At 39.3% G+C, this 16,003-nt stretch overlaps 1 protein-coding gene across 1 annotated transcript in view; it reads left to right on the forward strand.

Moving 5' to 3' along the window:
• Nucleotides 1-16,003, forward strand: part of LOC139713991 (ras GTPase-activating protein 3-like) — a gene marked incomplete at its 5' end in the record, with an annotated part of 48,870 nt that overhangs the window by 23,140 nt on the left and 9,727 nt on the right. Inside the window, 7 exon segments of the mRNA XM_071625710.1 lie at nt 4,951-5,099; nt 10,739-10,928; nt 12,093-12,216; nt 13,317-13,423; nt 14,237-14,317; nt 14,851-14,934; nt 15,592-15,662. Of these exon segments, the coding sequence (XP_071481811.1) occupies nt 4,951-5,099; nt 10,739-10,928; nt 12,093-12,216; nt 13,317-13,423; nt 14,237-14,317; nt 14,851-14,934; nt 15,592-15,662 (806 nt within the window).

Genomic DNA, 16,003 nt, shown 5'->3' on the forward strand with positions numbered 1-16,003 from the left:
AGTTTGGAAATTTTCTTGTTTTGTCATCTGTTAGTGAAGTGAATGATGACCACGACTTTTCAGGGGTTGAATTCATCTGTCAACCTAATTCAAATATTCTCCCTCCTCCTTGAAAACAGCAACATCAACAACAACAACAACAAAACAAACAAATATAGGGAGAAAAATGAAAGGAAAAGAGATAAGGGGTACGAGCCAACCAGAATGCGACAAACATAGCTTCACAAATGACCATTTTGCTATTGACAGATATTATGCTTCGTCTCATACAATACCGTCCATATGCTGTTTGTGTTAATCATGGTTGATATACCTAGAGTTCCTTACAGCACAACTTATCTTTTATCCTTTGGTGAGTGTGTGTGTGTGTGTGTGTGTGTGTGTGTGGGTGGGTGTGTATGTGTTTTTTGTTGTTGTTGGTGTTTTTGTGGTCAAGTTGAAGGAATTCCCGAAAGGATGCCGGGTGACCGGCGCTAACGAATGCAAACAATCAAATTACGGCAGCATATCACGCGGAATTGATTTGATTATCGGAAGAAAGCGATTTGATGTGAAAAGAGCGTCATCACAGTGCTACGAAGTGATGTCTAACCATCTCTAATTGAGTTTTGTCCTATTTGTATCTAATTTCCATGCCTACAGTATATATATATTTTTTTTCCCCGCAGATGACACGGGTCATGTTTTTTTTTGTCCCCGCTTAGTTATTCATCTTCGTTCACTCTAAAAAAGTTTTTTTTAGTGTCTTCATCTCCAGTGCTTGATGTTTCATCATGCTGTGAGATTCACAAAACGAATTTCTAATACCTTGTTTTCATAACACTTTATACTTGAAAAGAAATGCTGATTCCCTCGTGTCCAACATGTCAGTAATCTTAGATGCAAACTGTGATGGATAGTTCATATTTTCCTTCCAATGCCTGCCACGGATGGTAATACCAAAATCATGACGATTAGTGCAGAAACTTACGAAATTGCCTAGAGCGATCTGTACGTCATTAAATGGCATTTATACTCATTTAGACAACATCTCGGTAATGGCAAGGTTACGATCTGAAATATCAAACAAATCATTAGCAGGAAAGAGCGAGAGGGTAAACATACAATATTGCTGTGAAATGAAGAGACTGATGTGACAAATTTTGCCAAGTTTCTCTGTCACGTCATTGATGTTAAAGGGATCGTATAGTTTTGGTTGAGACCTCATGTCGGGTTTCTAACATTTTTTGGTGAGATAATGAGAAACCTCTTATGAAATATGAAAGAGCATGTAATTCCATGAGGAATTCAACATTTATTTGATGAAAATTGGTTTTGAAATGGCTGAGATATCCAAAACAGAGCGATTCTAATAAATTGTGGGACCCACACTTTATTACAATCGCTTTTTTTTTTTACTTTGTTTTTGGATGTTTCATTCATTCCAAACCCGATTTTCATCAAATAAACTTTGAATTCCTCCTAAAATGGTATGCTCTGTACTATTTCATAAGTGTTATCTTGGTATCTCCCCAAAAGTTAAAAGCCCAGTTCTCATCTCCACCAATACTGTACCATCCCTTTAAGTATTGAAAGGAAGCAATAGAATTGTAAAACAGCAAGGAAAAGAAGGGTACAAAATCAAGCTAGAATTAGCAAACAAGAAAATGGAGCATGTGTTTGTTAATGGCCAGCTTTTATAGATTCGTAGGGGGAAAAGAGCAGTGGAGTAGGATGTTTTTCTTCTTTTTTTAAAAATAGGGATCGTTCTTAGTGATCTTCAAGATGTTTTAATGAGATCTTAACAGAGAACTGAGGGTTTTTTAGCAGCTAGCAAGAGAACAGGAGGAAAAATGGAAAGGATGGATAGGAAGTAGTTAATTGAGATGTGCTGTGGATTAGAAGGCATGTTAGATTGGAGACTTGTTGAGGAGTTGCCAACATGGCTGCAACCGCAATGGTGGATTTCTTCTTCTGTTTTTAATCATTCAAGCCACAATCCAACTTCCAATGTGCATCTTGAACAGCATTCATGTATGTGTAATACAACTAGAAACCAGACATAGGAGAAGTGTGTCCAATTTTTCTCTGAACCTTCATGCACCAGAGCATGAAAAGTAAAGAGTGAATGCGTGTTTGGATATTTTGAGCGGAAGATGTTTTGGCGCCACCGCGCAGAAAGGGTCCCTTCTCGAGTTTCCGTCTAGAATTGCCGGGGAGTCGCGGCAAAGCAGGTTGATTACCTCGTAGCTTCTCGCCGCGAGAAGACGGAGAAGTGTTTGCGGAGCATGCCAAAAACCTTGGAATGTGAGGAGAATGAGTTTTACGAGGTTTGCTCTGTCTCATGATTGGTCGCTTACGTGAGAGGCTCGGATTTGTTGGAAGGCAAATTGCTGTGCACTTGCAGGCACATATGGTTCTAAAGTTCAGCTTGTCTCATGTAGCACAAAACTAAAGGGGGATCCATCAAATGCTTCGTGTTTAAGTTCTTCTTGATTTTGTGGTATGAAAACAGCATAAAAGATTCTATATGTGGGACAAAATAAAGCAAAGGAAATTCAAGAATTTTTGTTGTTATTGTTGTTGTCAATGCTTTTGTTAATCAGCGTCACATGTGCTCTGATACTTGAAGTTGGAATGATTTGTGCCTAAAATTCTAATGCTGCTCACATAGCACTTTTAAATTAGGAATTGGAGAAGGTTACAGAATACCAAAGGAGGCTATCTATTGAGCTTATTTGAATATGGTCATTATTGGATTGTTTTTCTCGTTTGGAAGACCATTTTGCGTTTTTTTTTTCTTCTTTAATCAAAGTCTCGGCTTGAACCCGTGTTCAGGATATTCAACTGGCAGAAATAAATGGACGTACTACAGCTGAGGATGGTTTTTGAGCACATTTAGTGTAAAGTTTTGTCCTTGTTACTTATTTCACCAGATCTGGCTTGATATACTGTATACGTTACCCTGAAGCTCAGCAACAGTATGCTGCCCTCTATAAACTTTGGTTATATAAGATGAGTTGGTCTTTGTTGAGCAAATCTTTGTGGTAAGGCATTTTCCCTTTATATTTTGTGTTGACATATGTGTTTGTGTACTGAAATCATTGAGAGAATCCCATTTTGTTGAGTTAGTCTTTTGCAACCATTTGATAATAGGGGATAAAAGAGATCTCTGTACATCATAGAGGTTGTGTGCTCTTTCGGTCTCCCACATCTAATAATGGTCAAGCAAATCCCTTGGTGAACATTTGATATCGGAGAGACAAACTGACGCCAATGGTAATGAAGCCGTGGCCAAATGTGTTGCCAGGACGACGGCCAGTTTTTCTTGGTTTTTCCATTCGGAATCACGGAGAGTCTCACCTTCTTTCCCATGAATATTGAGCGACACGAAGCGGCGAGAGTCCAGCGCCCTCGGGACGCGACCGCAATTTAGGGACACCGTGCCGTTTGGTTGAAATGTCAGCGAACAAAAAAAATAGAGAGAGAGAGAAAAAAAAAGGGCAATGATTAACTTGCCATATCAGGACTGGCTGTTGACTGAATTTCGTGTTTCGTTTTGGGATGGGGGAGGGGGTGGATACCAAAGCTGTTGTGATGAATATGCAGCAGGCCCTCAGCAGTCCTCTTGCAGAAAGGCTTCACTTTAGAAGGTCTGACTTGGATCACCACACTGAGGACGAAAACTTTGAATGGGGGGGGGGGGGAAGAGAATACACAGATTACCATGTGTTGTTGCCATGGCAACGACACCGATGCAGATGAGGGATGCAGGACTGCACCACACGGGATGGCAGACTTGAAAAGGATGTCATTACGAAAAAGTCGAGGTGTTGACAGAAATGTGTGATATTATTCTGATGACGTCTTGATTTGCGAGGAAAAATTTGTGACTTCTGATGAATAAAGTTGGCACCTTGCTCACAGTGGAGTCAGAGGAGTGATATTGTCTCATAAAGGAAGATACCTTGGTAAATTTATATATATATACTTTTTAATGATAATGTAATTGTGACCAGTGTCTCTTTGACTTCACCAGGAAAGATTAAACTTACAATGCCATCAAACTTTCCTTTCCCCGTATCTTTCTCTCCTGTCCTTTCTCATACCTTGCCTTTTTCACCCACTTTCTCCATCTTTCTCTTTTATTCCCTCTCTTTTTCTCTTGTCAATCTTCATCTTTATCTCTTATTTCATCCTCTCTCTTCTTCTTAATGTTTTTTCTCTCTCTGTTTCTATCTCTTTTCTCCTAACTGTCCTCCGTGTCCATATTACTTTTATTTCTTTTCCTGTTTCTTTCTCTCAAATACACACACACTCTCTCATTCCATCCATCCTTATTCTTTTCTTTCTCTTTCATTCCATCTATTCTTTTCTTTTGTCTCTTTCATTCTGTCCATCCCATTTTGTTCTGTCTCTCCTTCTATCCATCCCTTTTCTTTTCTCTGTCTTTCCTTCCTTCTATCTATCCCAATTCCATTTTCTCTCTCATTTTGTCCATCCCTATTCTTTTCTGTCATTCCTTTATTCTATCTATCCCTTTTTTCTCTCTCATATCTACTGTCTTTCTTTTCTCTCCATCTCCTTTACTGTCTTACAATCTTACTCTCTCTTACACACACGCACACACACAATATATACTCACACTACCTGTCTATCATTATTTTTTCCTTTCTCATCTATTCTTTGTAACTTTCCCTTCCTCAAACACACACACACATACATACATACATACACTGTCTGTGTGTCTGTGCCTCTCCTATACTGCTCTGTCGCTCTCTCCCCTCTATACCCTTTCTGTATGTCTCTCTCCCTTTTCCCCTCTCTCCCTATTTGCCTCTCTCTCTATCTCTCTATGTATGTATGTATGTATGTATGTATGTATGTATGTATGTTTGTCTGTCTGTCTGTCTGTCTGTCTTTTTCTCTGTCTCTGTCTCACTCTTTGTATCTCTGTGTTTGTTTCCTCAGCCCATGACGTCCAGCGCCGTCTACATGCTTGGTGAGTTCGTCAAGGAGAAGTTGACTGCAGCGCGGCCGCTGGTCAGACTGTTCCACCACTATGGTCAGATACTTCCACTCATCCGAGTACTCGCCGAGCATGAGATCTCCCAGACCGCGTGAGTACACACAAAATCTTAAAGTGACTCTCCGCACTCCGGTGTTCAAGTTGAAGAAACAATTGTGACAGTGAAGCATCGTTTAGATTGGAGAAATAGTGAAAATTGTATGAAATTTTGAAGTTTTTACATTGCTTCTCTAAACTCTGCTATTTGAGTCACAATTATGTATGCAAATTTGATGAGGTAATAATTGTATTGCCACACGACCTCTCTCATTAATTTGTGCCAAAAATAATATGTGTCATAAATATTTCAGCAGACATTACCCCCCCCCCCCCACCTATCCTGCCCCTGGAGGAAGAGTTCATATTGCTAAATTATAATAACTGCAGAATGATTTAGGTGAATCACTTCATTTCTTCCTGGAAAGTTGTGAGGTAGAGAATTTGAGAGTTGTGAGTTGGTGACCTTAGTATCATGCCCTCTGATTTGCATATCGTTGGCGGAGAACCAAAAGGATGTTGTCACAAGTTTTGGGATTATTGAGTTATTTTGATCACGTTGTAGAACTCATTCTCTTCTACATTTAGCGTCGATTTTAAATCATTTTTTTTTCCCTCAGTGAAATGTTAAAACTCAGGACCACAAGGGTGCTTTTTTTACTCTACTAAATTTAGATCAATGCTTGTAAATGTGTCCACTTTTTATAAAACTGATTGTTTTTGTTTTAATATATGCTCAAATCTTAGAATGCAGTAGTGCCATTTCTGGTTCTTAGCTAATGATATGTGATTTTGGCCAAAGTTGCCGTTACGAGAAAATATGTAAAAGTTTGATACAGCGATCTCCCATGTACATGTATTCCCAATGGGATATGATTAGGTGAAGGTGTTTTTGAAATCATGTTTCTTTTTAGGGGGGAGGGGAGTTCTCCCCTTTAAATGGGGCTCCTGCTTCAAACAGAGGCACAAATTATTGACCATGCAAATCGGTCCAGAGTTGCAGGCACGTGTACGCAAATTGCTGCAAAGGGAAAGGCGAGAGAGAGAGAGGGGGAAAATTGTCGCCATGCGTGCTGAATGTTTATAACATGGGGATAAGGTGAGTGTCCTCACTCGCTCTGCTCTGAAATCAAGTGATGCATGAGCTTTGGGTGCAATTATTGCCCCCAGCTCGACGCCACCCGTCTCTGTAGTCCCACAAACTGTATCTTACTGCAGAAATGACATTAATGGTACGACTGCCCAGTATTTTGAAGCAGTCTTTCATCTGTCTTGAATTTTTATGTAATGAAATGGAAAATCTCTGGGAGTAGTTGTGAGGATGTAGTCATATTTTGAGACATTAGCCAGGTGAGAGATGATGATAGTGGTTGTGAGAGTTGTGGTGTTAAGGTAGTGTAGTGGTGTTGAAGTAGTGTAGTGGTATGAAAGTAGTGTAGTGGTGTTAAGATAGTGTAGTGGTGTTAGAATAGTGTAGTAGTGTTAAAATTGCATTGTAGTGTGAGATTGCTGAATTGAAGTGTCAGATTAAAGTAATCTAGTGTAGAAGAGTATATTGCTGAACTCTAATGTTAGAGTAGAGAAGTGTAATGTGTAGATTGCTGAACTATAGTGCCAAAGTAGAGCAGTGTAGTAGTGAAGAAAGCTTAACTGTAGCGTCAGATTAGAGTAATGTATTAGATTCTGTGGCTGAACTGTATTGTCAAAGTAGAGTAGTGTAGTAGTTAAGATAGCTGAACTGTAGTGTCAGAATAGGGTACTGTAAAAGTGGAAATTTTCGTGGTGTTGAAATTTTCGCGCATTTCGCGCAACCAGAAACTAGCGCGAAAATGAAAGCACATGAATATTTTTGCTTGCCATATGTTCTAGTAGTTGATATCTTGATTTCGCGGAATTAAAAACACGCAAAACTCTTCTTACCACGCAGAACGCGAAAAATTAGTTGCGCGAAAATATCCACTTTTACGGTAGTGCAGTAGTGTAGAATGCTGAACTGTTCATAGAGGGCCAGTTAAACAATATAAAGTTGCATTGTTGATGGCATACAAGTTAGTTCTCTGGAAACTTCTGAACTTTTGAAGTCATATTGACCGAGATAGGCAGTGAAGCTAGTATATCACCAACGGAGACGTCTCCGCGACGTCTCCAACTTATCAGTCGCAGCAGTCGCGGAGACGTCTCCAACATAAAAATGTCTTGCGGTCTCACCGAGGAGACGTCTCTGAGACGAGTTATGGCAGGTGTCAAAAAATTTCAATTATGAGGGAGCCGTTGCAGGATCACCTGACTTGATCTAGGCAGGATGTCAGCACGCAGATATGTCACGTGGTTTTTAAAGTAGGTCAAACAGCGTCAAATAGAGTCGCAGAGACGTCGCGGAGACGTCTCTGCGACCTCTCACCAGTTTTTCTGGTCTCCAGCAGGTCTCGGCGACGTCTCTGAGACATCGCCGAGACGTCGGCGGAGACGTCTCAGCAGTCGTAGATATGATTAGTCTCCGCGATGTCTCCACGACTGATGGAGACGTCTCTGAGGCGTCGCGGAGACTTTGCGAAAAATCGAACACATTTAAATTTCTTGCGACTAACTGGCAACTAATCGGAGACTCTGTAATTTTCAGGAGACGTTTCGGAGACGTCGCGGAGACGTCTCTGCAACTAGCAAAATCTAGAGTCGCGAACTAGTCGCGAACTAGTTTCAAGCCCGGTGAGATACCCCCTTGAGTGAGCCAAGGAGGAAATAAAAACAGTTGTTACACCTATTTAATATCAGGTATGTCCAAAATGCATCATTGCATGGTAGCATAGGAAAGGATAAATCATAAAGAGACATTCTTTTAATGCATTGACCTCTTACTGACTTTGCAGTAGAATTGGCATTCATTGCATGTTTCATGGAATAGTTCAGCACAAAGGTGCTGTACATAAAGAGAATTTCCTACCAATCTAAGCAATCCTGAAACTCCCGTGAATTTTCAATATTAGCAGAAAGGTTAAATTGTGCATGCACCACTGCATCCTTGAGGTTGATTGCCAGGATTTATTCAGCATGAATTATCAGATGATAAATATTAATCAAATAGATGCAGTTCTTGCGTGGAGTTGTTTTTATTGCAACTGATTGACAATTGCCCTATATTGATGTAAATAAGCACTGAATTATTCAGTGTTTTTAGTAGTAGCCACAGCCAAAAAAAAAAAAAGAAGACCTGGGCATACATACTAAAGCAGGATTTGAACCTATGACCTGATCACCGGCCAGGCAACTTATCCACTAGATCGCCGAGCTTGACACTGATTAATTCAGTGTTTATTTACATCGATGTAGGGCAATTGTCAATCAGTTGCAATAGATGCAGTTACTGATATTTAAGCCATGCTATGAATACAATATGAATTAAATAGGATATCTATATCAAAGATATCAAAGACAAAGACATTAACTAAGTATCCTGCAAAAGTAAATTTGTAATCAAAGTCTCCATCTGCAAGGCATGAACTTGGAATGTATTCATTACGAATCCCACACGGATTCTCAGTGTCACTAATGGACTCGTGACTCGCAATCTGATCAGCGAATGAAAGAAAGAGTGATTCGTGGCAACCCTACATCAGATTTTGCCATTCAGGGGAAAAAAAAACTTTAGATATCCCTCAGATTCTTGTCAAATTTCAGGAGATGCAATCAGTTTGGACGATAAACCCATAATTGGGTGAAGGAAATATTTATCATAGAAAGAAGAGGAGCGTTACAGTGCAAACAAAATATGTCCTCGATACGCTATCGTAGGTTGCACTCGATCTTGTACAATTGTAGAAATAAAGTGCTGCTTCATCTGAATGGACTCTACTTCAGCCAGATATGGCCTTGAAAAACACAGACCGCACTTGAATAGCCTTAGAATGTGTGTGTGTTATTGTGCGTGCGTGTGTCTTTTAGAGATTTTTTTTTGTGTGTGTTTGAGTGAGAGCGTGTGTGGTCAGTCACCTGAATGGCATACACGACCCAACCTTCAGTGCACTTATCGATTTCTCGCTCACCGTCTTGCGAGCTTTTAGAGGGAGACAAATTGCCCTGACATTGTTATCAGAGAAAGCGGAAGTGAGGGGGAGGCAGGCGAGATGAGATGAGTTTTTGTTCGCGGGTTTATTAGCGGCGATAAGTATCCCGACGTCATATCAAGCCTGGAAAATAAAAGAAAGACCCATGGTTAAAGGCGGGCAAAGTGGAAGGGGAAACGTACATAAGCATATTATTTACAGCTGACTTCAAAATACACAAACAAGCTTCTCCTTTTACTTCAATAGAAGTACAGTTTGCTACAAACAGAGAGAAAGATAAAGAAATGCATCATAAAAAAAATAAAGAGAGAGAGAGGAAAGACTTTCTTTATGATTATGATCTTGAATGGAAATACGGATATCGAGAGACATCAGACTTAGCCGCTTGGAACACAAGGTCGTTTGAACAAAAATACATCCGAACCTTTGACTCAATTTCTTTACATCTTCAGTGCTTTCCGAGTGAAGTGAAGGTAACACAAGAAGACACTGGAGTCAAGAGAGAGATATATAGTGGGGGATTTGTGAAATAGATGAAAAGAGATATATGGATAGATAAGAAGGTACATGTAGATATATAGATAGATGGGGATTTCTGAAATGAATAAATGGAGGTATATAGATAGATAAGGATTTGTGAAGTAGAAAAATGGAGATAGATAGATACAGTAGATGGGGATTAGTGAAATAGATAAATGGAGATAAATAGGTAGGTAGATAGATAGATAGACAGACAGACAGACAGACAGATAGATACAAAATGCAGATGGGGATTTCTGAAATAGATAAATTGAGATAGACAGATAGATAGATAGATAGATAGATAGATAGATAGATAGATAGATAGATAGATAGATGGGGATTTTTGAAAGATAGATAAATTGAGATGTATAGATAGATAAGTAGATAGATAGATAGAAAGAGAGAGGGAGAGATACATGTATGCTTGGGGATTTGTGAAATAGATGAATGGAGGTATATAAATAGATAGGTGGATCATATAGATGTTTAGATAGAGAGGAGATGGATAGAGTGAGTAGGTGTGTGTGAGAGAAGAGGGAGATTTTAGGTATGAAAAAGATGGATAAAAGGAAGAAGAAAGAGATACAGATTGAGAAGGATAGATTGGAGGGAGGGATATAGAGAAAAAAAGGATTAATCTTCAGAGAGAAAAAGATTGAGTAGGTCAGAAAATAAGGGCAGGAACACTGGGAAATAGAGCATGGAAATGCAACAAGGCAATGCAAGGTCGAACGAAAATTCTGAGTGTCGCATCAGGAGTATCTGATGCTAATGTTTTAGTGAATACTCCTCTGAATTCACTGACGCTGGGTAGAAAGTGTTCTTTACAGCTTGACGGAAGACTTCAATGGCAGGCGGGAGATCTTGTAAAGAAACCTAAAACAGCATTGGAGCTTGCATAAAGTTAATAATTCATCATAAACTGTTGATTTCCTGAAAAGATTACTTCTCTGTGCTACTTGTAAATGGCAGCTCTTCTGTTTAATATCTCAAGTGTTGATTTGTATATATGTATTGGTTTGCTGTATTTTGTTTCTTCATGATGATGATTTTCTAAGGCAGCCTTGATTAAAGAACTTTCTGTGTCGTGTCTCCCCCCCCCAAACAAAAGTGACCCTCACACGATTTTCCGTGGCAACTCGCTGGCATCAAAGTGCATCGACGAGTTCATGCGGCTTCAGGGACTGCACTACCTGCACGACGTGCTGAAAGGCGTGGTGGACGAAATCTACGAGGAGCGCAAGCAGTGCGAGATTGACACGTCCAAGTTCCGCGATGGAGAGAATCTCGAAGCCAATCTTGTGAGTGTTGCCGTGGTGATTTTGAAGATGCCTGTAAAATGCCTGCACTCGCTCCTATTTTGACTCAAACTGGTAGAGCGTAAATGCCAGTACTAACACCACAAATCATTAGCGACCTTTTTTTTCATTGTAATGAAAACGTACTCTTACCTCAAGCCGTGGTGTGCATTACTCACTATGCATTGTGAGATGTCTATGGTGCTATGAAAAAAATATATGTATTTTAACAGCATCACTGTAAATTAATACATCTTTTATAGATGATGACATTTACTGAAAATATACCATTATAGCTAAGTTTGCTTTGTAATGTAATTTGCATTGCTTAGTTTTACTTGCTGAAATAGAAAATAAGATTAGTGACAAAATTTACAGACAGTCTGAAAAAAAGCTTAATTTATCCTTTTGCAAATGCCCTCTCACTTCTTACATGCTTGGAGTAAAGCTTGAAGAACATTGTTTTGTATCTTACTACATCAAAGCAATCTTCTGCTTTTATTCAATCAAAACCCAAGTAGTTTACATTTGTTGTCCTTTCCAGTATCATGAATATTATTCAATAGACAGAAATGTTGTAACAGTAGCTGATCAGAATAGTAGAAAGGCAGCATTGTTTTCAAATCCTAGCCATCTCCTTTTATATCAATTGCACAGATTCTGTTTTGTGTTTATATAAAAAGTGAATTTGTGTTAATTGATCTATTGCAAAAATTGGAAGCATCGATTGTATTTACATGTTCATGGTACATTTCCTATCTTTCAAAATGATAATGATTTTTATTTTTTTTTGCTGAATCAATTATTGGAAGTTAGTAAAGAAATTAAAAAGAAGATGAATGTTAAAGGAATACTAGTGAAATTCTCATACTGAGAAAGAATTTGTAGACATTTTCTACATTTATCAGGGATGTTAGAGTTCTAAGTTTAATCTAATTTCAGATTTTATTACTCTGCCTAAAACCCACTTCTCAGACTTTTTGGCAGTTTAAATGCATTGAAATGTTTACAGTTTAAAGCACTTCAGACTTTTCTTTTGATAAGTTTCAGATTTTTTTTTTCTGCAAGTACTCGCACATCACTGACTTATGTTGCATACAACCCCACTCATGCAGTGCAGTAAAGTAATTCAATTGCTGTATTTTGTGGGCAAACTCTTCCTCACAGGCCAATCTACAGCATTACATAGAGAAAGCATTCCAAGCCATTGTGGGATCGGCGGCCGAGTGTCCCACCTCAATGTGTGAAGTCTTCTACTTCATCAAGGAGGCTGCCTCCAGACAGTTCCCTGGTGAGAAAAATGGGTTGGGGAGGAGGAGGAGGAAGAGGAGAAAGAGGATGAAGAGGGAGGAGGAGGATGAGGGAGAAAGAGGAGGAGGAGGCAGAGGAGGAGCAGGAAAAATAGGAGGAGAAGGGAGAGGAAGATGAGAATGTGAAGGACTAGGTGGAGGAGATGGAGTTGGAGGAGGGGGAAGGAGGTGAATGAAGAAAAGGGAAGGAGGAGGGGGAGGAGGAGGAAATGGAGAGGAGGAGGAAGATGAGAAGGAGGGGTTGGAAGGGGAGGAGGAGGAGGGGTTGAGAGGGAAGGGGAGGAGGAAGGGGGAGGATGAGGAGGAGGATGAGGAGGAGGAGGGGAGGAGGGGGAGGAAGAGGAAGAGGAAGAGGAGGATGTGAAGGACTAGGAGGAGGATGTGGAGGGGGAGGAGAAAGGGGGCGAGGAAGGGGGGAGGAAGAGGGAAAATGGGAGGGGGGGATACAGGATGGGGGATGTAGGCCACCAGGAGTGGTATAATAAAGGTGTAATACAAAGTGTTAATACTGTACTTTTGAAAGGTGTAAATATGAATGCTTTCTTGATGTCTGTTTTGATGGCCTGTTTAGACATCAGACGGGTTGATAACAATGATTATTTCACTGTTGATATTGATTTTGTGCCTGCTTACAGATGATGATAATGATGATATCATTAATACAAAAAATAAGCTGTGCAAGACAGATTTATAAGATGCTAATTGTAATGGTGACACAGAATTTGATTCCTAGCTGATGTGGGTAATTGAAAGCAGCCAAAGTGGATCTACATGTAAAATCATTTATAAGAAAAGATGGGTTAAATTTATAACATCATTATGCTGCAGTCATTGAATCTTACTACAATGCGGTGATAGGCCCGACCATGTTGACATGGACAAAAGCTCTCATCATTGAAAAGACTCTTTCACAACATTATCAATGCTGCCCCCTCATTAATTGCATGTATTGTGACTGCACCCTCATTAATTGCATGTATTATGACTCCATTTTCACTTCAGTTCTTCATAGGCCTGCAGGACCTGCAGAATTTTGACGCACATGAAAAACTGTTCATTATTTGTTTTATGATCCATGCAGATGACCCCGATGCCAAATATTCCGCTGTCAGCGGCTTTGTCTTCCTCCGTTTCTTTGCTCCTGCCATCCTCTCCCCAAGACTATTTCACCTCAAGAAGGAAAATCCAGTAAGTTTGCTGTTTAGTATGTGTGTTTTACCTGTTTGTCTGTTTGTTTGTCTGTTTTTGTATTTCAGCTCACTATACTAATAACAACAACAAAAAAAGGATAATGTAACCTCTGAGAACTAGGTTTAGGTAGAATGTTATGTGTATGATAGCACAATGACTATACAAATTGTAATGACGAATTAAACAGATATACCAGCTTGTTTTACAATGTTGGCCCTTTCATGCCCAGCTCCTTGTAATAACAGAGATACATGTAGACCCTTCCTTTTCAAATGTAAAGCAAATCTTAAAAGTGTACTTAAACTGCTTCTAGAGACAGGAAATGCTTCAAATTGCTGAGGCAATCATGCAGGGATACTATATCATAAGATTGGGTGACAAAATGCACAAAGTATTTTCCTCCAAATCACTAGACTTTGTGAATTACCTATACAACATTAACTCGTTGAGGACGAGTCCCGAGTGTACTTGGGCAGCAGGTGTCTATGGGAAATGCGTGTTGTAGCAAAATCAATCCGTCCTCATCAACAGGTCTATATACATCAGACAGTTACATTGTATGAGCATTTGGAAACTTAACACTGTATCATGGTTTTTATAACTTGAAGCAAGCGCTAGAGTGAATTTTAAATATTTTCAAAATTCATTTATTAGTATAGTGCACACTTATCAAATTTTGAGGTTGGTACAAAACTGTGGCTTACACTTAAGGTGTATTTAATTATGTAGAATTATTTATTACATAGTACTTAGGACTAGTCTTCAACTGGTTAAACTAATCAGAGCTTTGTTTTCTTCATGTATTTGTAGGATGAGCTGGTGAGCCGGACATTGAAAATGGTTTCTAAGGCGATCCAGACACTTGGTAACCATGTCAACCCAGACAAACTGGTGAGTTCGTGCCTAAGAGATTTTTTTTCACGGCCTATGTAGGGCGAACTATATAATAATGTCTGTTCATAAATCACTATTAGCCGCACATGTGCCCTATTTGGTAATGGTGGACTTCACTCCGTGCTCATGTGTTCTGTGCATTCAAGTAACATTTTAACTGGACTTACTTGAAGTATTGAGCAAGTTCATAATCTTTGATTTAGCTGCTCCGTGGTTGCTCGTATTCTAGCATGCTAGTCATGAGGGGTGAGCCTACCGCCTCGCATCTCCACGCAATCACAGAGCAATTATAGAGGGTAGGAAGTAAGCACTCTGGTACGTACACATTAAGCTTTTTGGTTCATGCCAACCAGCTTTCATCCCCTTTCTCTTCGGCATGATTAACAGGAGTTGCCCTTTGGCAAAGGAAATAAAGGAAAATATTTTCTACGATGTTATGGGTGTCTTTCTCAAACTTTGTACCAAATATAAGGCCAAGCTGTTACAAGTTTAAAATGATGTAACCATGATTCTTTTACTCAAATCCACAGAGCTCAGTGAACATGAAGGAGGAGTACATGACTCCGCTGTACTCAAACATCCTTGATGTCGAGCACGTACAGGGCATCAGAAAGGTTAGAGTGTGCATATTTTCACCACAGAGGGCCCTTGTCGTAATTTGCCGTAATTCGCTGACTGTATTCGTCAAATATTTTGCAAGTTTTTTTTTTTTTTTTTTTCTTTTTTCTTTTTAGTCGGGTGCCAATCGTGTTAGGGTGCATTGCTGCCTAACTTCTAATTGCCACATTTCAAGTACTAGGTACGTGTCTATATAGTAGACTGTAACAATATGAAAGATGAACATTTGCATGATATAATTATTATTATTTTAATTTAGTAAAACATTTGGTATAATGTAAAAAATTTTCCAACGGGACACCGGGAGTGTATCTTTAGGACTGCTTTTTACTCATCTTCGACTCATGCACTGCATTCTTTACTCAGGCAATGGATTCTTTTGTTCCTCTCTCGGCCAGCCAATATTACATAATTCCATAAGTTGTATATTCATGGCGACATTGCAACATTGTAAGTTACTAGAATTGAATCTTTGAAATTGAAAGTGAAATTGAAGAAGTAAATCAGTTTGTGTGAACATGTCATCTGTGTTTTTGTATTGTCTTTTTTTTTAATGTCAATTTCAAGAAGTTGGTGGATCCTTGATGTGCAATAAATGAAGCAATTTGACTGAGCCTTTGTCTTATTGGTTTTTTTCCTCCAATTTTCATCAGTTTCTGGAGAAAGTGTCTTCAAGTAAATCCAGCACAAAATCAATGGAGGCACCAGTGGTGCTCAAAGAAGGGTATGTGCCAAAGAAATACAATCTACTTACTGAAAAGGGAATAGTGTGAGCGACGTGTTGCCATTAGGCCAAATTCTGCTCTCGGCAAACGTACATGCATGTGCTAATGAGTTCATTTGTGCTATCTCAGTCTTACTTCTATGACCTTAGGCTTACATGATGCACTTACAAGAACTGCATGATGTATTTCACATCATGAAGTTTGGATGCAGAAGCCTTCAAACAGCATTTTCAATACTGTAAAACGAGGAATTTTTGCGTGCATTTTAATTTCGCGAATTTCGCGAGCGCCAAGATTCGCAAAATTAAAATGCATGCGAAAGTTCTTGTCTACACTATAT

This window comes from Diadema antillarum, unplaced genomic scaffold, assembly GCF_040938485.1.
Source record: "Diadema antillarum isolate AM-2024a unplaced genomic scaffold, OU_Dant_1.0 seq00002122_RagTag, whole genome shotgun sequence".
In the NCBI taxonomy this organism is placed as follows: domain Eukaryota; kingdom Metazoa; phylum Echinodermata; class Echinoidea; order Diadematoida; family Diadematidae; genus Diadema; species Diadema antillarum.